Source organism: Oncorhynchus mykiss, chromosome 8 (assembly GCF_057628025.1).
Source record: "Oncorhynchus mykiss isolate SJ-2025 chromosome 8, ASM5762802v1, whole genome shotgun sequence".
NCBI lineage: Eukaryota > Metazoa > Chordata > Actinopteri > Salmoniformes > Salmonidae > Oncorhynchus > Oncorhynchus mykiss.
The window spans coordinates 48,605,497-48,630,389 of record NC_143029.1 but is presented as its reverse complement, the minus strand read 5'-3'; the positions used below and the strand labels follow the sequence as shown (position 1 = coordinate 48,630,389).

The window sequence follows — 24,893 nt, the reverse complement described above, 5'->3', positions numbered from 1 at the left end:
AAGACCTTAGATAGGCAGGGCAGGATGGATATAGGTCTATAACAGTTTGGGTCCATGGTGTCTCCCCCTTTGAAGAGGGGGATGACTGCGGCAGCTTTCCAATCCTTGGGGATCTCAGATGATATGAAAGAGAGGTTGAACAGGCTGGTAATAGGGGTTGCGACAATGGCGGCGGATAGTTTCAGAAATAGAGGGTCCAGATTGATTTGTACGGGTCCAGGTTTTGCAGCTCTTTCAGAACATCTGCTATCTGGATTTGGGTAAAGGAGAACCTGGAGAGGCTTGGGCGAGTAGCTGCGGGGGGGGGGGGGGGGGGGGGGCGGAGCTGTTGGCCGAGGTTGGAGTAGCCAGGCGGAAGGCATGGCCAGCCGTTGAGAAATGCTTGTTGAAGTTTTCGATAATCATGGATTTATCGGTGGTGACCGTGTTACCTAGCCTCAGTGCAGTGGGCAGCTGGGAGGAGGTGCTCTTGTTCTCCAGGGACTTCACAGTGTCCGAGAACTTTTTGGAGTTGGAGCTACAAGATGCAAATTTCTGCCTGAAGAAGCTGGCCTTAGCTTTCCTGACTGACTGCGTGTATTGGTTCCTGAACAGTTGCATATCGCAGGGACTATTCGATGCTATTGCAGTCCGCCACAGGATGTTTTTGTGCTGGTCGAGGGCAGTCAGGTCTGTAGTGAACCAAGGGCTATATCTGTTCTTAGTTCTGCATTTTTTGAACGGTGCATGCTTATCTAAAATGGTGAGGAAGTTACTTTTAAAGAATGACCAGACATCCTCAACTGACGGGATGAGGTCAATGTAGAGTGTGCTAAAGCAGTGAGTAAAACAAACTTAGGGAGGAGGCTTCTGATGTTGACATGCATGAAACCAAGGCTTTTTCGATCACAGAAGTCAACAAATGAGGGTGCCTGGGGACATGCAGGGCCTGGGTCTACCTCCACATCACCCGCGGAACAGAGGAGGAGTAGTATGAGGGTGCGGCTAAAGGCTATCAAAACTGGTCGCCTAGAGCGTTGGGGACAAGAGAGTAAAAGGAGCAGATTTCTGGGCATGGTACAATATATTCAGGGCATAATGCGCAGACAGGGGTATGGTGGGGTGCGGGTACAGCGGAGGTAAGCCCAGGCACTGGGTGATGATGAGAGAGGTTGTATCTCTGGACATGCTGGTTGTAATGGGTGAGGTCACCGCATGTGTGGGAGGTGGGACAAAGGAGGTATCAGGGGTATGAAGAGTGGAACTATGGGCTCCATTGTAAACTAAAACAATGATAACTAACCTGAACAACAGTATACAAGGCATATTGACATTTGAGAGAGACATACAGCGAGGCATACAGTAATCACAGGTGTTGAATTGGGAGAGCTAGCTAAACAGTAGGTGAGACAACAACAGCTAATCAGCTAGCACAACAACAGCAGGTAAAATAGCGTTGACTAGGCAGGGAGGGTCGGATGAACTACACACAGAGCCTGAGTGCGGCTGGGGCCGACAGATAAAACATAAACAAGCAGAATGGAGTACCGTGATTAATGGACAGTCCAGCATGCATCAGCTATGTAGCCAAGTGATCAGTGTCCAGGGGGCAGCGGTGGATGGGACTGGCGAGTATTATCCAGGTAAAAAAAAAACTGGCTGGCTGTGCAGATGGTAAAGCCGCTAGCAGTGGCTAACAATGACTAAATAGCTTGTAGCTAGTTAACTGGTTAGCTTCTGGAGGTTCTTGAATGTGTTCTAAAAATTACAAATAATAGCGATTCCGTATCACATTGGGTGAGGCAGGTTACCAGAAGGTATAATCGAATTAAAAATTGAAAAGAGATTGAAAGTAAATATGGGTCCAGTGAGTGGTTGGGCTGGCTGGGGATGCGGCGATTCAGACAGTTAGCAGGCCTGTGCTAACAAGCTAACAGTTAGTAGGCCGGGGCTGAGCAAGGTAGCAGTTAGCAGACCGGGGCTAAACAAGCTAGCAGTTAGCAGGCCAAATTAGCAAGCAAGCAGATAGCAAGGGCTAGAAAGTTAGTCTTTGGGGGACGTCGCGATGGGGTGAGTCTGTTTATGCCTCTTCATGCGGTGACATCGATAGACCGGTCGTGGGTCCGGATATTGTAGCCCAGGAGTATGCTTCGGTGGTAGCACAGGAGCTCTGGCCGGGTTAGCTTCAAGCTAAGTGGATGGAAACGCTAGCCAGGAGTAATCATCCGGGGTTGCGGTTAGCTAGTTAGCTAGTTGTGAAGATCCAGCTGAACCGATATTGCAGGCGATAACCTGAGGAAAATTCAACCAGGAAGTGGCCTCTATTTTGAAAGCTCCATTGAATGCCTTCCCTCCATTTAAAGGGATATCAACCAGATTCCTTTTCCAAGGCTTCCCCATGAACCGTCTTTAGACATAGTTTCAGGCTTTAATTTTGAAAAATAAGCAAGAAAGATCACATCGCGTCAGTGGATAGCTGGGTGTCCCCAGAATTTTGCTTGCGCAACAGTTTGGAGCAGCCATTGTGTCTCTCTCTCCTATTGAAAAAGCTAAATTCCCAGTTGATATATTATCGATTATATATTGAAAAAACAACCTGAGGATTGATTATAAAAAACGTTTGACATGTTTCTGTGGACATTACGGATACTATGGAATTTCCATCTGCGATGTCAGTGACCGCTCGCGCCTGTGGATTTCTGAACATAATGCGCCAACCAAATGGAGGTATTTTGGATATAAAAATAATCTTTATGGAACAAAATGAACATTTATTGTGTAACTGGGAGTCTCGTGAGTGCAAACATCCGAAGATCATCAAAGATAAGCGATTTAATGTATTGCTTTTCTGACTTTCGTGACCAATCTACTTGGCGGCTAGCTGTTTGTAATATGTTGTCTACTGAGAGAGATGTTCTTACATAAACGCTTGGATAGCTTTCGCCGAAAAGCTTTATTGAAATCTGACACGCCAGGTGGATTAACAACAAGCTAAGCTGTGTTTTGCTATATTGCACTTGTGATTTCATGAAGAAAAAAAATATTTAATTTGAATTTGGCGCGCTGCAACCCAGCTGATGTTGACGTAAATGATCCCGCTAACGGGATGGGTGCATCAAGAAGTTTTTAACTCACTCGGCTTTGGGACACTTGTGCAAATGGTGGTACACTGTACTGACTATGGTACAGCAGAGACTCCAAACTAGAGGTCAACCGATTAATCGGAATGGCCAATTAATTAGGGCCGATTTCAAGTTTTCATAACAATCGGAAATCAGTATTTTTGGGCGCCGATTTTGCCAAAAAAAAAAACTATATTTACACCTTTATTTAATCTTTATTTAACTAGGCAAGTCAGTTAAGAACACATTCTTATTTTCAATGACGGCCCAGGAACGAGGCAGAACGACAGATTTTTACCTTGTCAGCTCAGGGGATCAAATCTTGCAACCTTACAGTTAACTAGTCCAACGCTCTAACCACCTGCCTCACGAGGAGCCTGCCTGTTAATGCAGTAAGCCAAGGTAAGTTGCTAGCAAGTATTAAACTTATCTTGTAAAAAACAATCAATCAATGACTGTCGTTGCTCCAATGTGTACTTAACCATAAACATCAATGCCTTTCTTAAAATCAATACACAAGTACATATTTTTAAACCTGCATATTTAGCTAAAAGAAATCCAGGTTAGCAGGCAATATTAACCAGGTGAAATTGTGTCACTTCTCTTGCATTCATTGCACGCAGAGTCAGGGAATATGCAACAGTTTGGGCCGCCTGGCTCTTTGAGAACTTATTTGCCAGAATTTTACGTAATTATGACATAACATTGAAGGTTGTGCAATGTAACAGGAATATTTAGAATCATGGATGCCACCCGCTAGATAAAATACAGAACGGAATAAACGTTTTGTTTTCGAGGTGATAGTTTCTGGATTTGACCTGAGGCTCGTATTTCTGTGTGTTTATTATAGTTAAGTTTATGATTTGATATTTGATAGAGCAGTCTGACTGAGGGGTGGTAGGCAGCAGCAGGCTCGTAATAGTCAAAGGTATATGCTTTAGAGAGAAATAGTCGACGCGTTATAATTTCTGTAATAACTTGCGGCTGAACTTGAAAGGGGTTCCTTCGTTATTTTACCGTTCATGTCTTCCATAGAGAATGTCTTGATCTACTTCAAATAAAGTCTGTGTTTTGTGCAAACTTAAACCACCTCGGCATTTTGATACCCGTGTAAATCTCACTAGGATAAGGTAACGTTTGACAAAATATTTTCATAAATCCACTCTACAAAAAAAATGATCTTCGCTTATATTTAGCCAATATTGATCAGAGTTACCTTGTCCTATGGATATCTACACAGTTATAAAACTGGCAAGGTGGTGTAAGCCTACACGAAACACAGACCTTATTTTAAATTAATCTAAAAATATCCTATCGAATAAATGAATGAAGGAACTGCTTTTCAGATTTTGCTAGAAGGTGTCATGGGAATTATGACTCGCACTTTGGTAGTCAATTCTTACCATGTCCATTATTAAAATAGGATTTCCTGCATATAGAAATTACAGTTTATTTTCCAACATTCATCACAGGTAACTTAAACTCAAATTCAAACAGTTGAGAGTATTTGTCTCCTAAGCAGACTCTTCAGTATCATTGTCAATTCAGAGCTGTGTGTGTGTTTTACAGATGGCAGAGAAACGCACTATTACATGGAATTGGCACCAGGGAAAGCAAGGTGTCTTATTTGTGATAAAGATGTAAGCATGGGGTCAGCAACGGCTAAATAAAAAAATACCTCCAACCTGTGGAATCACCTTAAGAACATTAAGAACACCCATCCAAAAGCCCATAATATGTATTATATTAAGTTAAAATAAAAGTGTTCATTCAGTATTGTTGCGATTGTCATTATTACAAAAATGTGTGTGTTTTAAATCGGCCGATTAATCGGTATCGCTATCTGCGTTGAAAAATCATAATCGGTCTACCTCTACTCCAAACCCCATAAATCATGAGCGCACTGCTTACAAAACAGAGCTGAGAGCTCTCCGTGCAGAATCCGGCTGTTGCCACCCAACTAAATCCAGCAAAATGGACTCATTTATCACCAGAACCTCCCAACAAAGCACACAATCCTTGGAAATAATTGCCCAACAAACAGAACACAACAACTGCGATGAAATGTGTTTCAGACATAATTATGCACTATAGTGGTATTTTTTCATTTTCTCACCAGAATAGACAACCAATGACGTCATTGGTTGATTGAGCCTGCTGTCTGATATAAAAATGAATTGAGTCATGTTTTGTAGCAATTATTGTGGCCTTTGTGTTTCGCCAATTGCACGTTGACGCTAGCAGCAAGGAGATATGGTTGTCCTTGTTCAATAGAACTATTGGACTTTTCTCAACAATGTTCCTATTTGCCACGACATTGCAGGTTATCTACGTCGACTAATTTTCCCTGGCTTTGTAAAGACTACTTCCTGACAGGAGCCCTACTTCCTTGTCCAATTTTGTTCCCAACCTCAAAGGCAGGCCTTTCAAAACAAGGGCTGTACTAGTTTCTACAGGTTCATGGGAGCTATGTTACTCTGCACTCTATACGAGATTGCCAAATAATTACAATGGCTACTTCTGATAATTCTTCTTTCCAAGAGCTGGTCGCTGAAAACGTTTTTGATGTTCTTTTACATCGGGACATACAGCCCTATTAATTTGAGCCAGAAAACACTGAAGATGAGTTGAGACAGTGAGAACAAGAATTGCGAGACCAGCAAGTAGCGATACGGTGACACAGACTCTGACTGGTGGTGCTTATGCGAATGTCGACAGAAGAGGAATGTCTGTGCCGCCACGAATTTGATCATGGACAATTGAAGTTTCGACGCACATGTGGATAGAGGGGTGCTGCTCCAGCATGTTTTTATGAACCTGTTAAGGGAATTTTTATCAATAATGACTATTTATGTATACAGTTCAATCAGGACTGACTAATCATAATACTATTATGTTACTGTATATGTACTAATCAGAATACTATTATGTTACTGTATATGTATGAATTTTCTTTTTAATCCTAGTACTGAATATAATGTGTGTAAATATAATCAAGAACTAGAACAATGACATTTCTACCATGGTAGAAATGAATGAACTTATAGCCAGACTGGCTAAAAGGCTTATCTACACAAGCTGGCCTTGGCTCGGTCATAAATTATCTTAATAGGGAGAGACGATGTGAGAACCATACAGCCATTGTACTGGAGCGGAGATGAGACGGGCTAGTACTAAAACTAATGACGTCATTTTCAGTTTATAACCTGTGGTAAAATGTGTAATGGGCAGTATTCTCGTGAATAAACGCTGCTGATTGACTTTAAGACTGGGCTCTGTCCATTTTATACAAATAAGAGTCATACAAATTCTTATGAATTGACAGAGTGTTTAATTTTAATTGGGTATTAAAACAGAGGAATTTAATTCCTGTAAACAGAACCTCCAAGATCAACTAGTGGTGGCAGCCTAGACCATCTGGACCAGGAGGGCAACTGACAAATGAGTACGGTGTTTTGCTCTCGTTAGCTTGCTAGCAATTTATGCTCTCTTTTTACACAAAGCAGTGTCCTTCAGTACAGAATAATTTTGTAATCGATTCAGCCATAACGGGCTTGCTGGTACTACTACAAGCCAAGCTAGCCAGCTTTGTTTGCTATACCCAACGTGTACTGTAGCCTAATGATATAGCTAGTTAGATAAAGTTAACTAGCTTTAGTGCATCTCATCAGGAGCAAAACTGGATCAATATTTTTTGTTGATGATGACAAAGAGAAAATTAATGACTTTGGCTTTATGATGCATATTAACTATACATGTGTGTGGTAGCTAGCTATCTAGCTAACGTACAGTACCAGTCAAAAGTCTGGACACACCTACTCATTCAAGGGTTTCTTTAGTTTTTACTATTTTCTACATTGTAGAATATGAAATAACCCATATGGAATCATAAAGTAACCAAAAAAGTGTTTGACAAATAGCCACCCTTTGCCTTGACGACAGCTTTGCACACTCTTGGCATTCTCTCAACCAACTTCACCTGGAATGCTTTTCCAACAGTACTGAAGGAGTTCCCACATTTGCTGAGCACTTGTTGGCTGCTTTTCCTTTACTCTGCAGTCCAACTCATCCCAAACCATCTCAAATAGGTTGAGGTCAGGTAATTGTGGAGGCCAGGTCATCTGATACAGCACCATCACTCTCCTTCTTGGTCAAATAGCCCTTACACAGCATGGAGATGTGTTGGGTCATTGTCCTGTTCAAAAACAAATGATAGGTCCACTAAGCCCAAACCAGATGGGACGACATATTGCTGCAGAGTGCTTTCGTAGCCATGCTGGTTAAGTGTGTCTTGAATTCTAAATAAATCACTGACAGTGTCACCTGCAATGCACCCTCACACCTCACCTGGTTTCTTTGCAGAAATTGGACCATGAAGGCCTGAACAGTTCATGTTGAGATGTGTGTTACTTGAACTCTGTGAAGCATTTATTTGGGATGCAATTTCTGAGGCTGGTAACTCTAATGTACTTATCCTCTGCAGCAGAGGTAACTCTGGGTCTTCCTTTCCTGTTGCGGTCCTCATGAGAGCCAGTTTCGTCATAGCGCTTGTTTTTTTGTGACTGCACTTGAAATGTTCCAGATGGACTGACCTTCATGTCTTAAGGTAATGATGGACTGGCATTTCTCTTTGCTTATTTGAGCTGTTCTTGCCATAATATGGATTTGGTCTTTTACCAAATAGGACTACCTTCTGTATACTACCCCTACCTTGTCACAACACAACTGATTGGCTAAAACACATTAAGAAGGAAAGAAATTCCACAAATTAACTTTTAAGAAAGCACACCAGTTAATTGAAATGTTATTCCAGGCAACTACCTCATGAAGCTGGTTGAGAGAATGCCGAGAGTGTGCAAAACTTTCATCAAGGCAAAGGGTGGCTACTTTGAAGAATGTAAAATATGAAATATATTTTGTTTTGCTTAACACTTTTTTTGATTTCATAGTTTTGATGTCTTTTCGAATAGTAAAAATAAAGTTACTACATGATTCCATATGTGTAATTTCGTAGTTTTGATGTCTTCACTATTATTCTACAATGTGGAAAATAGTAAAAATAAAGAAAACCACAGCTCGGGGTGGCAGATAGCCTAGTGGTTAGAGCCAGTACCCGAAAGGTTGCTTGATCGAATCCCAGAGCTGACAATTTAAAAATCTGTCGTTCTGCCCCTGAATAAGGCAGTTAACCCACTGTTCTTAGGCCGTCATTGTAAATAAGAATTTGTTCTTAACTGACTTGCCAAGTTAAATAAAGGTTAAAACATAAATTATTTTTAAATGAGTTGGAGTGTCCAAACTTTTGATTGGTACTGTGTGTTTGTGAGATGTGTAATATTCTGCATTGTGCTTCTACAGTAGGAATACAGACAGTACACAACGATTGCCCATGAAAGTCTAATAGGCTTTTTATCATTCTCTTACAGACAATACCGCATGGTGGCCTATAGATTATTTTTGGAGTTTGTTTTACGTGGGGAGAAGCTAAGCAGAGGACACCGAATCCCTTTGCCTGCATTTGTTGTTGGGGCCATTCGGGCAATTTACCCCTCACACGATGAACAGTATGTTGGATACAAAGAAGTTGATGACTCAAGAGGAGATGTGAAAGATCCCATAACAACAATCTCACCTTGTATCAAAGTGACTCCGAACACCTCACTGCACCCACCATATGTAAGTATTCCCTTTGAAGAACTGTAGTATTTATTATAGGTGTTAATAGTATATTGTTCTGCTACTGTATATACAGTGCATTCGGTAAGTATTCATATCCCTTTTTTTATGGACACGATTTGGAAAGGCACACACCTGTCTATATAAGGTCCCACAGTTGACAGTGCATGTCAGAGCAAAAACCAAGCCATGAGGTCGAAGGTATTGTGTTGAGGCACAGATCTGAGGAAGGGTACCAAAAATGTCTGCAGCATTGAAGTTCCCCAAGAACACATTGGCCTCCATCATTCCTAAATGGAATAAGTTTGGAACCACCAAGACTCTTCCTCTTCCTTGGTCAAGATGGTGACCAAGAACCCGATGGTCACTCTGACAAAGCTCTAGCGTTACTCTGTCGAGATGGGAGAGCCTTCAAGAAGGAAAGCCATCTCTGCAGCACTCCACCGATCAGGCCTTTATGGTAGAGTGGCCAGATGGAAGCCACACCTCAGTAAAATGCACATGATAGCCCGCTTGGAGTTTGCCAAAAGGCACCTAAACGAGTCTCATGAGAAACAAGATTGTCTGGTCTGATGAAACCAATATTGAACTTTGGTCTGAATTCCAAGCGTCACGTCTGGAGGAAACCTGGCACCATCCCTACGGTGAAGCATAGTGGTGGCAGCAGCATCATGCTGTGGGAATGTTTTTCAGCGGCAGGGACTGGTAGACTAGTCAGGATCGATGGAAAGATGAATGGAGCAAAGTACAGGGAGATCCTTGATGAAAACCTGCTCCAGAGTGCTCAGGATCTCAGACTGGGGCGAAGGCTCACCTTCCAACAGGACAATGACCCTAAGCACACTGCCAAGACAATGCAGGAGTGGCTTCGGGACAAGTCTCTGAATGTCCTTGAGTGGCCCAACCAGAGCACAGACTTGAACCCGATTGAACATCTTTGGAGAACATCTCTGAAAATAGCTGTGCAGCAACCCTCCCCATCCAACCTGACAGAGCTTGAGAGGATCTGCCGAGAGAAACGGGAGAAACTCCCCAAATACAGGTGTGCCATGATTGTAGCGTCATACCTAAGAAGACTCGAGGCTGTAATCACTGCCAAAGCTGCTTCAACAAAGTGCTGAGTACAGGGTCTGAATACTGAATTTAAAGTGGCAAGAAAAAGTATGTGAACCCTTTGGAAATACCTGGTCATAAAATTTAATCTGTAAGTGTGATATTTAAGTGTTTTATTTGGATTTAATTTGCAAAAAAATCTAAAAACTTGTTTTTGCGTTGTCATGATGAGGTATTGTGTGTAGATTGATGAGAGAAAAAAAGCATTTCAATACATTTTAAAAGAAGGCTGTAATGTAACAAATTGTGGAAAAGGTCAAGGGGTCTGAATACCTTCCGAATGCACTGTATATCCCTAGCTCTTCCAACTCAATCTTCTCTCCACTTCTGATTGCACCAGATCCACCACTTCAAAGAACTCGCATCTCCACCCGAGTTCTCCTGCTTTGGGTGCCACCACTTCGGTCTCCATTGTTTGGCAATAGCAGGCATCAGCTGGGGCTACTGTGTTGTCAGTTTGTTTTTGATTGGCTCATGCCAGGATTGAAGAAACCCGAAAGTATTTTCTGAGACGTTTAGATTTTGATTGTGCTTGATGTTGTAAATGCGAACTGCTTCCCTACAGGAAGGAATTAACCACCAACATTCAACCTGCGGTCGTGCATTGTTTATATCAATAATGCAATGGAAAAATAGTTTAATCTATTTTTCTTGCAACAACACATTCTTCTGCAGGGGGTGCTGCCGTTTTGCCATTTTACCACAGGGGGTGCTTCCGCACAAATACTTCCTGCGGCTATGAATGCAACACTGGTCTCTTACCATCATAAAGGAAGTAAGTGCCATCCTTGAACACTGCCACAGCCGGGTATTCCTTGAGAGTAACTGCCTGAGAATGACCAGAAAAGAGAGAGAATACCTCAGTCACAAAATATGATTGGAGCTCAATGTCAAGGCCCCTGGAGGCAGCGGTTCAATCCCCCATACCACCGCTCACTTTCTGTGCTGTAACCTCCTGATTTATCTCCCCATCTCCTCCTAAACCTGCCATAAAACATCAAAATACCCTAGTATATGTTTTTATATATGTTTTTAACGCTAATGTTCAAAAGTTTGGGGTTACTTAGAAATTCTTGTGTTTTTGAAAGAAAATTAAAATAACATCAAATTGATCAGAAATACAGTGTAGATAGACATTGTTGATGTTGTAAATTACTATTATAGCTGGAAACGGATGATTTTTTATGGAATATCTACATAGGTGTACAGAGGCCCATTATCAGCAACCATCACTCCTGTGTTCTAAAAATTGCTTTTCTTTCAAAAACAAGGACATTTCTGTGACCTGAAACTTTTGAACGGTAGTCTATATACCCAATTTCTAAAACGTACCTTGGGTAAAATGTTCCTTGCAGCAGAGAAGAAGTAAGTATGCACAATCAGTTCCTTGGCCACAGATATGTACTTCTCCTTGGGGGACAAAAGGGAAAAGGAGGAAACCTCAGACAGACTATGGCACAGATGCCGCAATAATCATTTGTTTATTGTGTCCCGTGTGATTGTGCACGCGTGCGTTCGTACGTGTGCCTGTGTGTGTGTGCTTGTGTGTTTAATGCGCGGGTGTACTCATACCTTCAAGTCGGACGGTCCACCAACGTATACAAAGAGAACATCATGTCTACTCATAACATTCTGAAATAACTGCTGACTTGGCAGTGCTCTCACCACAGGTCTAAAACAAAGGAGGGATGGGGAGAGAGATGGAGAGAGCATATAAGGGGCTGATGAAGGGAGTGAGAGACAGATGGGCAGAGATAGAGAGAGTACATCTTAAAGTAACTGTCCAATGAAAATCTTATTTTAAAGATCATAATCTGTCAATTTGTACCGAAATCATGTTTACACACTTTTTGCCAGATTTACAAACGATCAAGGGTAAGACCCCACTGTAAAAAGTGCGTCGGCGCTGTCGTTCATCTGAAGTGCTTTTACTGATTTGTGTACGCTCTGGTTAGTATAACCTATTCTATTAAATTTGTCTGAAATCAAACAATGAATTTGAAAGATCAATATTTTTTTTAATTGAATGAAAGTTTCTAAATTGCTTTCAACACCTCATACACATTCGCATTGCTTAGCGGTGAAGGCAGTGTAGCGGAGGCAGCCTATGAGGAGGCATGGCTTATTTGGGCCGTGGCTTTCAGTTTGTTCTTTTAAGCCACACATCAAGTTAATTGGTTCTGTTGTATTCACCATGCAGAGTTTGCTTGTACACTAACAGCCCGCCGTCTAATAATACTTGCATAAGGGCATGTAATACTTTGAATAAGTGGCTAAATGCTAATCCTGGATGTTGTGTATCACATTCAACCAATCAGGTTGCAGCAGTCTGTTTTTTCACCCTTAACCTAACGCAGCGCTGTATCACATTAGTGGACACCAACACTGTTCTCAGGAGGGGTACGACGGTTTTGACTACCAGAAGTTACTTTTCGTAGCAGGTCAGGGGAATTTACATAGCAGGTTAGGATAATTAACGTGGTAGATTATGAGAATTAGGTTCAGATTAGGAAAAGGGTAAGGATAAGCTAAAAATGCAAAAATGGTCTCCGACGCGACTCGAATATATCTAGCTACAACCAGATCTGCCCTTAGAACATTCTTGGTTTCCACTAATGCAATGCTGCTAATGCGGCAGGCATAAAAGAAATGCAACCCCTGGTCTGATAGTTTTAACCTGATTGGCTGAACGCGATACATACCATCCGAGATGAGCATTTAGCTACTCTAGCATGGTGGTGGAAAATTGTGTTTCATAAGGAAAGAATGTATACTTTATCCGTTTTTTTCCCGCCTTCTCGTCAATAAACAAAGTTAAGGAGGATGTTAATTAAAGCCTATGCAGCCTGAATTGAGAATATTTTAGGTACAAACCGGTCCACAAGGGATACTAATGTTTTTCTGGCTGCATACAATGTGTTTGGCCAGTAAGAATTAACATCTCAATATCACCCTCTGACGGCCTTTGGGCTGGTGAAAGTGTAAACAAAGACCATTTCATGGTGAAGCTACCTTTGTTATTCTAATATTTGTTTCACCCTCAAAATAATAGGGGCAAAATTTGAACATGCTTAGTAAATCTGGCCCTTACTGGTCATGCATACTCTGTTAAAGCCCCACTCCTTAATTTGAAAAACAATAAAGCAGCCAGCCACTTGGTTTGCCATAAAGTTGAGGGATGGGGCTGGAGAAATGTAACCACATATCACAAAGTGGGCCTTTAGAAGTAAAATACAAGCTTTTTACAGGCCATGAGCAACAACTAAACTGCCATCCTCAGTCTTACCCAGATACTCTGTCTGCAAACTCCATTATGCCATCCTTGGTTCTAGGACCTCTGTAGTTGTATTTCAAGTCATCCTTCAACCTATCCAACAGAGAATGGTAAGTTAGAATAACAAGAGCTGGGTTATGTGTTCAGTAGGGCAAATCTCAGTTCCATGTACCAACAATGAAAATACAGCTAAAATGTTCACAACTCACAACTTTATAGCGGGATAGCCTCCAACTCGAAACTCTTTTGCAAAATCTGAAACACAAATGTAAATAACTTGTTATGGCTGAGGGCAGTATTGAGTAGCTTGGATGAATAAGGTGCTCAGAGTAAACTGTCTGCTACTCAGGCCCAGTTGCTAATACAGTGCCTTGCGAAAGTATTCGGCCCCCTTGAACTTTGCGACCTTTTGCCACATTTCAGGCTTCAAACATAAAGATATAAAACTGTATTTTTTTGTGAAGAATCAACAACAAGTGGGACACAATCATGAAGTGGAACGACATTTATTGGATATTGCAAACTTTTTTAACAAATCAAAAACTGAAAAATTGGGCGTGCAAAATTATTCAGCCCCATTTACTTTCAGTGCAGCAAACTCTCTCCAGAAGTTCATTGAGGATCTCTGAATGATCCAATGTTGACCTAAATGACTAATGATGATAAATACAATCCACCTGTGTGTAATCAAGTCTCCGTATAAATGCACCTGCACTGTGATAGTCTCAGAGGTCCTTCAAAAGCGCAGAGAGCATCATGAAGAACAAGGAACACACAAGGCAGGTCCGAGATACTGTTGTGAAGAAGTTTAAAGCCGGATTTGGATACAAAAAGATTTCCCAAGCTTTAAACATCCCAAGGAGCACTCTGCAAGCGATAATATTGAAATGGAAGGAGTATCAGACCACTGCAAATCTACCAAGACCTGGCCGTCCCTCTAAACTTTCAGCTCATACAAGGAGAAGACTGATCAGAGATGCAGCCAAGAGGCCCATGATCACTCTGGATGAACTGCAGAGATCTACAGCTGAGGTGGGAGACTCTGTCCATAGGACAACAATCAGTCGTATATTGCACAAATCTGGCCTTTATGGAAGAGTGGCAAGAAGAAAGCCATTTCTTAAAGATATTCATAAAAAGTGTTGTTTAAAGTTTGCCACAAGCCACCTGGGAGACACACCAAACATGTGGAAGAAGGTGCTCTGGTCAGATGAAACCAAAATTGAACTTTTTGGCAACAATGCAAAACGTTATGTTTGGCGTAAAAGCAACACAGCTGAACACACCATCCCCACTGTCAAACATGGTGGTGGCAGCATCATGGTTTGGGCCTGCTTTTCTTCAGCAGGGACAGGGAAGATGGTTACAATTGATGGGAAGATGGATGGAGCCGAATACAGGACCATTCTGGAAGAAAACCTGATGGAGTCTGCAAAAGACCTGAGACTGGGACGGAGATTTGTCTTCCAACAAGACAATGATCCAAAACATAAAGCAATATCCAGGTGTTAGAATGGCCAAGTCAAAGTCCAGACCTGAATCCAATCGAGAATCTGTGGAAAGAACTGAAAACTGCTGTTCACAAATGCTCTCCATCCAACCTCACTGAGCTCGAGCTGTTTTGCAAGGAGGAATGGGAAAAAATGTCAGTCTCTCGATGTGCAAAACTGATAGAGACATACCCCAAGCGACTTAAAGCTGTAATCGCAGCAAAAGGTGGCGCTACAAAGTATTAACTTAAGGGGGCTGAATAATTTTGCACGCCCAATTTTTCAGTTTTTGATTTGTTAAAAAAGTTTGAAATATCCAATAAATGTCGTTCCACTTCATGATTGTGTCCCACTTGTTGTTGATTCTTCACAAAAAATACAGTTTTATATCTTTATGTTTGAAGCCTGAAATGTGGCAAAAGGTCGCAAAGTTCAAGGGGGCCGAATACTTTCGCAAGGCACTGTATATGCATAGTATTAGTAGATTTGGATAGAAAACACTCTGAAGTTTCTAACACTGTTCGAATGATGTCTGTGAGTATAACAGAACTCATATGGCAGAAAAAAACAGGCAAAAAAAATGCTTCTACTGTAAAGGAGGGGGGGATGGGAGCTGAATGAGTCAGAGGTCTGTCAGAGTGCCATGAGCTGGTCACTCTCGTTCACGTGAGAGTTAGCTTGCATTCCATTGTAATTCTACAGACAAAGGAATTTTCTGGTTGGAACATTATTGAAGATTTATGTTAAAAACATCCTAAAGATTGATTATATACTTTGTTTGACATGTTTCTACGGACTGTAACGGACGTTTTTGACTTTTCATCTGGCCTGCGCGTCATGAATTTGGATTACTGGGCTAAACGTGCGAACAAAAAGGAGGTATTTGGACATAAATGATGGACTTTATCGAACAAATCAAGCATTTATTGTGGAACTGGTATTCCTGGGAGTGCATTCTGATGACGATCATCAAAGGTAAGTGAATATTTATAATGACATTTCTGACTTCTGTTGACTCCACAACATGGCGGATATCTGTATGGCTTGATCTGATAATTGCATGGTGTGCTTTTTCGGTAAAGCTTTTTTGAAATCTGACACAGCGGTTGCATTAAGGAGAAGTGTATCTATAAATCCCTGCATAATAGTTGTATCTTTTATCAATGTTTATTATGAGTATTTCTGTAAATTGATGTGGTTCTCTGCAAAATCACCAGATGTTGTGGAACTACTAAACATAACACGCCAATGTAAACTATGAACTTTATCGAACAAAACATACATGTATTGTGTAACATGAAGCCCTATGAGTGTCATCTGATGAAGATCAAAGGTTAGTGATTTAATTTTATCTCTATTTCTGCTTTTTGTGACTCCTCTCTTTGGCTGGAAAAATGGCTGTCTGTTTTTCTGTGACTAGGTGCAAACCTAACATAATAATTTAGTGTGCTTTCGTCGTAAAGCCTTTTTGGAATCGGACACTGTGGTGGGATTAACAACAAGTTTATCTTTAAAATGGTGTGAAATACTTCTATGTTTGAGGAATATTAATTATGACATTCTGTTGTTTTGAATTTGGCGTCCTGCACTTTCACTGGGTGTTGTCATATCGATCCCGTTAGCGGGATTCAAGCCATAAGAAGATAAGTAAGTAAATAATAGCAATAAATATTTCTGTTGTTAATTTCAGCACTGCTGAAGGAGTGAATGCAATCATGTTGATATCCTCTATTATAATATCACATACACTCCCTATATTAATTTTAATCTGTATTAATTTGGACAGTGAAGCTAAAATGTTTTATTTGTCTTTATACTCCAGGATTTGGGATTTGAGATTAAATGTTTTATTTGAGGGTATTTTCATACATACAGCGCCTTATTCCACATTTTGTTGTGTTACAGCCTGAATTGAAAATGGAAAAAACTGATTTTTTTTCTCACCCATCTACACACAATACCCAATAATGCCAAGGTGAACACGTTTTTTTTGTGCAAATGTATTGAAATAAATAAAGAAATATCTCATTTACATAAGTAGTCAATACTTTGAAGAAACACCTTTGGCAGCGATTACAGATGTAAGTCTCTTAGAGCTTTCCACACCTGGATTGTGCAACATTTGCCCATTATTCTTTTCAAAATTCTTCAAGCTCTGTCAAACTGGTTGTTGATAATTGCTAGACAACCATTTTCAGGTTTCGCCATAGATTTTAAAGTACATTTCATTCACAGATGTAACTTGATTACTTGTCCATTTTGCCTGTGCTTAGCTCCATTACGTTTAATTTCTATCCTGGAAAAACAGTCCTTAACGATTACAAGCATACCCATAACATGATCCAGCCACCACTATGTTTGAAAATATGGAGAGTGGTACTCAGTAATGTGTTGCATTGGATTTGCCCTAAACAGAACACATTATATTCAGGGCAAAAATGTAATTGCTTTGCCACATTTTTTGCAGTATTACTTTAGTGCTTTTATTCTGTACAGGCTTCTTTCTTCTTCTATGTTAGTATTGTGGAGTAACTACAATGTTGTTGATCCATCCTCAGTTTTCTCCTATCACAGTCAATAAACTCTCTAAATGTTTTAAAGTCACTATTGGCCTCATGATGAAATCATTCCTCTCTGGCAAATGAGTTAGGAAGGATGTCTGTATCTTTGTAGTGATTGGGTGTATTGCTACACCATCCAAAGTGTAATTAATAACTTCAACATGCTCAAAGGGATATTTGATGTATGCTTCATTTTTTTTTTACAATCAACCAATAGGTGCCCATCTTTGCGAGTCATTGGAAAACCTCCTTGGTATTTGTGGTTGAATCTGTGTTTGAAATTCACTGCTCGACTAAGGGACTTTACAGATGTATGTATGGGGTATAGAGATGAGGTATTAGAAAATGTTAAACACTATGATTGCACACAGAGTTAGTCCATGCAACTTATTATGTGACTTGTTAAGCAACGTTTTACTCCTGAACGTATTTAAGCTTGTCATAACAAAGGAGTTGAATACTTATTGACTGAAGGTATTTCAGATTTTCATTTTTTATTGATTCATAACATTTACATTATGGTGTAGGCAAGTGACTGAAAAAAAAATCTACATTTAATTCATTTTAAATTCAAGCTCTAACACAACAAAATGTGGAAAATATGTGAATACTTTCTGAAGGAACTATATCTGTTTTACTGTTTAGAAATGTAAAAGACTTGATGTATCTAGTCCCCCCCATTTGAATCTGTTATAGGTATTTGGACATATTCACTTATTTTATTTATTTATTTCACCTTTATTTAACCAGGTAGACTAGTTGAGAACAAGTTCTCATTTACAACTGAGACCTGGCCAAGATAAAGCAAAGCAGTGTGACACAAACAACAACACAGAGTTACACATAGAATAAACAAACATACAGTCAACAGTCACAATAGAAAAAGTCTGGAAGGAAAGGCGGCCAAAGGGGGAATTGGCTTTGGGGGTGACAAATGAAATATACCTGCTGGAGCGCGTGCTACGGGTGGGTGCTGCTATGGTGACCAGGGGCAGTCACCAGCTCGGAAACCAGATTGCATAGCGGAAAAGGTATGGTGGGATTCGAAATGGTCGGTGATTTGTTAACTTGGCTTTCGAAGACCTTAGAAAGGCAGGGTAGGATAGATATAGGTCTGTAACAGAGTGTCTACCCCTTTGAAGAGGGGGAAGACTGCGGCAGCTTTACAATCTTTGGGGATCTCAGACGATACGAAAGAGAGGTTGAAAGAGAGGTTGAACAGGCTAGTAATAGGGATTGCAACAATTTCGGCTGATAATTTTATTTTGTCTAGCCCGGCTGATTTGTAGGGGTCCAGATTTTGCAGCTCTTTCAGAACATCATCTATCTGGATTTAGGTGAAGGAGAAATGGGGGATGCTGGGGCAAGTTGCTGTGGGGGGTGCAGGACTGTTGACCGGGGTAGGGGTAGCCAGGTGGAAAGCATGGCCAGCCGTAGAAAAATGCTTATTGAAATTCTCAATTATCGTGGATTTGTCGGTGGTGACAGTGTTTCCTAGCCTCAGTGCAGTGGGCACCTGAGAGGAGGTGCCCTTATTCTCTATGAACTTTACAGTGTCCCAGAACTTTTTGGAGTTTGTGCTACATGATGCACATTTCTGTTAGAAAAAGCTAGCCTTTGCTTTCCTAACTGCATGTGTATATTGGTTCCTAACTTCCCTGAAAAGTTGCATATCGCGGGGGCTATTCGATGCTAATGCAGAATGCCACAGGATGTTTTTGTGCTGGTCAAGGGCAGTCAGGTCTGGAATGAACCAAGGGCTATATCTGTTCCTGGTTCTACATTTTCTGAATGGGGCATACTTATTTAAGATGGTGAGGAAACCACTTCAAAAACATAACCAGGCATCCTCTACTGACGGAACGAGGTCAATATCCTTCCAGGATACCCAGGCGAGGTCAATTAGAAAGGCCTGCTCGCTGAAGTGTTTTAGGGAGCGTTTGACAGTGATGAGGGGTGGTCGTTTGACCGCAGACCTATTACGGACGCAGGCAATGAGGCAGTGATTGCTGAGATCCTGGTTGAAGACAGCAGAGGTGTATTTGGAGGGCAGGTTGGTTAGGATGATATCTATGAGGGTGCCCGTGTTTACAGATTTGGGATTGTACCTGGTAGGTTCATTGATAATTTGTGTGAGATTGAGGGCATCAAGCTTAGATTGTAGGATGGCCGGGGTGTTACGCATGTCCCAGTTTAGGTCACCTAACAGCACGAGCTCTGAAGATAGATGGGGGGCAATCCATTCACACATGGTGTCCAGGGCACAGCTGGGGGCAGAAGGTTGTCTATAGCAAGCAGCAATGGTGAGAGACTTGTTTCTGGAAAGGTAGATTTTTTAGTAGAAGCTCAAATTGTTTTGGCACAGACCTGGATAGTATGACAGAACTCTGCAGGCTATCTCTGCAGTAGATTGCAACTCTGCCCCCTTTGACAGTTCTATCTTGTCAGAAAATGTTATAGTTAGGAATGGAAATGTATATATTATAGTCTATTGAAGTATTCAAAAGTGTAGTATTTGGTCCCATATTCCTAGCACGCAATGAATAGATAAAGCTTGTGACACTACAAACTTGGTGGATGCATTTGAAGTTTGTTTTGGTTGTGTTTTGGATTATGTTGTGCCCAATAAAAATGTATGGGAAAAACAAATCAAATGCTATTTGTCACACGCACCGAATACAACAGGGGTAGTACACCTTACTGTGAAGTGCTTACACACAAGGCCTCAATCAACAATGCAGTTCAATAAATAGAGTTAAGAAAATATTTACTAAATGAACTAAAGTCATATTTTTAAATAAAAAGTAACAATAACGAGGCTACCGGTACCGAGTCAATGTGCGGGAGTACAGGTTTGTCGAGGTAATTTGTACATGTACAGTACCAGTCAAAAGTTTGGACACACGTACTCATTCAAGGGTTTTTCTTTATTGTACTATTTTCTACATTGTAGAATAATATATGAAGACATCAAAACTATGAGAAAACACATATGGAATCATGTAGTAACAAAAAAGCATTAAACAAATCAAAACATATTTATATTTGAGATTCTTCAAAGTAGCCAATCTTTGCCTTGATGACAGCTTTGCACACTCTTGGCATTCTCTCAACCAGCTTCATGAGGTAGTCACCTGGAATGCATTTCAATTAACTGTTGTGCCGTCTTAAAAGTTCATTTGTGGAATTTCTTTCCTTGTTAATGCGTTTGAGCCAATCAGTTGTGTTGTGACAAGGTAGGGGTGGCATACAGAAGATAGCCCTATTTGGTAAAAGACCAAGTCCATATTATGGCAAGAACAGCTCAAATAAGCAAAGAGAAACGACAGTCCATCATTACTTTAAGACATGAAGGTCAGCCAATCCAGAAAATTTCAAGAACTTTGAATGTTTTGTTAAGTGCAGTCGCAAAAACCATCAGGCGCTATGATGAAACTGGCTCTCATGAGGACCGCCAGAGGAAAGGAAGACCCAGAGTTACCTCTGCTGCAGAGGATAAGTTCATTAGAGTTATCAGCCTCAGAAATTGCAGCCCAAATATATGTTTCATAGAGTTCAAGTAACAGACACACCAGCATGGCTACCACAGCATTCTGCAGCGATACGCCATCCCATCTGCTTTGCGCTTGGTTGAATTATAATTCATTTTTCAACAAGACAATGGCCCAAAACACACCTCCATCCTGTGTAAGGGCTATTTGACCAAGAAGGAGAGTGATGGTGCTGCATCAGATGACCTGGCCTCCACAATCACGTTTGACAGTGATGAGGGGTGGTCGTTTGACCGCAGACCCAATTGAGATGGTTTGGGATGAGTTGGACCGCAGAGTGAAGAAAACGCAGCCAATAAGTGCTCAGCATATGTGAGAACTCCTTCAAGACTGTTGGAAAAGCATTCCTGATGAAGCTGGTTGAGAGAATGCCAAGAATGTGCAAAGCTGTCATCTAGGCAAAGGGTGGCTACTTTGAAGAATATAAAATATATATTTGATTTGTTTAACACTTTAGTAAAAACAAATAAAAACCCTCTTCACGACTGTCTTGGTGTGTTTGGACCATAATAGTTTGTTGGTGATGTGGGAATCGACCCGCTCCACTACAGCTCCGTCGTTGTTAATGGGGACCTGTTCAGCCCTCCTTTTCCTGTAGTCTACGATCAGGTCCTTTGTCTTGCTCAAATTGAGGGAGAGGTTGTTGTCCTGGCACCACACTGCCAGGTCTCTGAACTCCTTCCTATAGGCGGTCTCATCGTTGTCTGTGATCAGGCCTACCACTGTTGTGTTGTCAGAAAAAAATAAAGATGGTGTTGGACTCGTGCTTGGCCATGCAGTTGTGTGTGAACAGTGAGTACAGGAGGGGACTAAGCACACACCCCTGAGGGGCCCCAGGGTTGAGGATCAGCATGGCAGATGTGATGTTGCCTACTCTTAGCACCTGGGGCGGCCCGCCAGGAAGTAAAGGATCCAGTTGCAGAGGGAGATGTTTCGTAAAATCATTAATTGTGTCAATTTGTGCTGTAAATAATGCAATTGACTTCAATGGCTAAATTCTCAGAACGGGGCGGAAGAAAAATGTCTTGCTGAAATGACATGGAAAGACTTCAAATGAATATTGAAAGGAGTGTATGTAAGCCATTGTTATAGTAAAGTTCTGGTTTTAAATGACTAAATATCTCAAACATTTTGACATAGTTCAGTACATGTACAAGGTAAGATAAATCTAATGTAATGGCTGACAGGTTTAGGCCAACATGGTGGACAGAGAGATCATTCTTCAAAATGTAATCCTGCTACTTAAAAAAATCTTCACAATGAGAGAGAGAGAGAGAGAGTAGCTAACCAGTTAACCTACTCCACTCCCTCATACAGGAGCAGATAATAGGGGATTTGAAGGTTCAACAAAGCCGAACAGCTCTGAAAATGCTCACTACACTGTTAGCCCATCTGGTTTGCATGGCTTACCATCTGTTGCACAAAACACACGTACATACACACAAACATGCACACAGTTGGAAGGGCTTTTAAAGCTTCACTAAGCCTATTAGTGTGAACAGGCTGACCTAATCCTGGCTCTGTGGGCCTAAATGTGACAGGGCACTGTGACTGGTTGCCTTATTGCACAATTTGGTAAACCCTTCATCTATGATAAACATAAGAAAACTATTTCAGAGACCATTTATATAATGGATGGATCAAGTGGTGATAAGTGACAACGATATAGGATAGTGGTTATTAAGAGAATATTCGGTCAATAGCAGTTGACAAGTCTGTATTTCAGCATAGTTTCGGTAGGCTAAGCCTTCAGAATAACTACAAAATACATGCAAAATGTATTATACAGATTATTATATTATTACAAGATTTTTTTTTAATATGCAGATATTCTGTCACTATTGTATATTGACCAACCAGCAGATGTCAGTGCTGCCTGAGAGTGATTTAAAACCTTCCTTGGTTTGGTTTTGGTTTGGGATGCATTTTGCTCCAGTAACTTTTCAGCAACTAAGAAACTATTTGGATCAATTCACACTTTCTATCCCAGTCCTTATGATCTAAACAGTAAAAGCAGGAGTACTTGTTGTAGTATGATGAACTACAGTACCCATAATGCCCTGTATCAGATATCCAATTTTATCTTTAAAAAGATGTTCCTGAAGCTATGTCAATGGTGTCCTGTCTCCTTACCAATACATGGTGTCACAGTGGGATCCGAACAGAGAGACCGTACCAAAATATCTGTATTTTCTTAAAGCAGGCTCTGAGAAGGCACAAAATACTAATGGCTAATTAGGTGTTAGATATTCCTCTATTTTTCAACACAGTTTTCCTGTTTTATCCTCTTCCTCTTCTCCAGTATCTTTCTCATCAGTACAATACTTATTCCGCCAGGCAGTCAGTTTTATATTCTGTTTGTCACCTTATATTGCTGTAATATTGTTTATTTTTTAAACTGTTTTTTAACAGTTTTTTTTTTACTGTTGTTCTGCCATATGTCTTGTCTTGCAAATCAGATAATTCGACTCACTGGTGTGGGCTGTGGCGTCGACCTTGCCCACGTTGACTGGAGACCCCATACTTTTCAGCTCAGCCCCGATTTCATACCACACTGGGTCCAGCTGCTTGCAATAGGTACACCAGGGAGCGTAGAACTGACACCAAACATGTGGGGCACAATCACCACAATTTAAAATGCATTTCTATTTCTGCTCTCAAATAAAACCATTTTCAACTAAAAAAACATGACACACACAACATACATGATAAAACAACGCATCAAAGCTATGTGTGCACGCGTATTTCAATGTCATGCGTGCGTATTTTAATGTCCCCCCTTGCATTCTCTTGATGTTGCCCTAAAGTAAACAATCCGTTTTCACATATTATTAGGGGTTTTCTTGTGTATAAAATTTCATCCATACTTACTTGTATAAGCCATATCTCATCAGGCATTCGTGTGTCTTTAAACCTGCAAATTAGTAAGAGAAATCAACAACCATTGGTAAATCTAAACAGTGAAAATGCATTTTATGATAAACTTTTCACAATCCTTTCTAGGTACGGGTATGTAGCCTTAACATTTTTAAGGACCATGGACAGAGGATGACATGTGTGCCTTGTCAAGTGGTGTGGGTAACAGCAATCTAAATTTCATATTTCGTTATTTGGCGGATTTTTTATTGTTATGGAATTCACAGACCAAAACGTATAGTCTGCCATTTCAGCATTATTATCAAAGCAATAACTAGCAACATATTTCTAATTAATAGAAATAACTTACGTGTCATCGAGCTCTTCAACGAAGGCTGAAACCGTAGCTATACTCAACAAAAACGTCAAAGAAACTAGAGGCATACAGAGTAAATATTACAATAAGGACACAACTGACACAAACCAACTGGAACAAATTAAAACAGGCTATTATTGCTCGTTAAGAACATTAAGCAATTAACTGGACCATCATGATAAATTCGAGTAACCTACAAAATACACGGTCGCCTAATCAACATCGCAAGTTTGTATTGACATTAATTAGTAGCCTACCTGTACACAAGACGACAAACTTTTTATTTTCCATAATTTTCACGCAATGATTTATCCAATAAATAATCAATCAGCGATTTCACTAGTGAAGCACTGATCCGGTTCGGTTTCTCCGCTGCCGTTTGTCTGCTGCGCTTAGATTGTTGAGCAACAAGGCCACAAACAAATCCTGGAACAGTCTGTCAGAGTAAAAGCCCCCTTTAAAATGGAACGTTCTTGGATGGTCAACCTGGTCTCATAGCCTTTCGTATTGCTCTGTACATAAATGCATTGTACTTCATTTTACTACGATATTAATAGTATTCATTTGTGTATGTCTATCACCCATATCGTATGATCTGTTACAAATCACAATTCATATTATATGTTACGAATTTGCATAACGTAGAATATGTTGTGAATTTGTAAATGTACTATATATTACAGATTTGCAAAACGTATGATATGTTACGAATTCTAGCTAGGTGGCAGCTAGCTAATGTTAGCTAGGCTAGGTTAGGGGTTAAGGTTAGGTTTAGGAGTTAAGTTAAATAATTAGGTTAGGGGAAATGTTGGCTAAAAGGGTTAAGGTTAGGCGACGGGTTAGCTAACATGCTAAGTAGTCGCAAAAGTAGTAAGTAGTTGAAAAGGTGCTAATT

General features: G+C 40.6%; 1 protein-coding gene across 2 annotated transcripts in view; it reads right to left on the bottom strand.

Moving 5' to 3' along the window:
- LOC110529986 (protein disulfide-isomerase tmx3a) overlaps positions 1-24,444 on the bottom strand; it is a 38,068-nt gene extending 13,624 nt beyond the window's left edge. Inside the window, exons 1-9 of one of the 2 annotated variants that reach the window (XM_021612702.3) lie at positions 24,256-24,444; positions 23,993-24,056; positions 23,638-23,680; positions 23,240-23,363; positions 13,374-13,419; positions 13,177-13,257; positions 11,463-11,562; positions 11,223-11,300; positions 10,653-10,719 (exon numbers count right to left, since the gene is read on the bottom strand). In XM_021612702.3, coding sequence (XP_021468377.1) covers positions 10,653-10,719; positions 11,223-11,300; positions 11,463-11,562; positions 13,177-13,257; positions 13,374-13,419; positions 23,240-23,363; positions 23,638-23,680; positions 23,993-24,056; positions 24,256-24,289 — 637 coding nt within the window. In that variant the 5' untranslated portion in view covers positions 24,290-24,444. Of the gene's footprint in view, positions 1-1,527; positions 1,702-10,652; positions 10,720-11,222; positions 11,301-11,462; positions 11,563-13,176; positions 13,258-13,373; positions 13,420-23,239; positions 23,364-23,637; positions 23,681-23,992; positions 24,057-24,255 lie in introns of those variants that run through there. The other variant, XM_090181787.1, reaches the window with a different exon arrangement.
- Between the last annotated feature and the right edge of the window lie 449 nt (positions 24,445-24,893).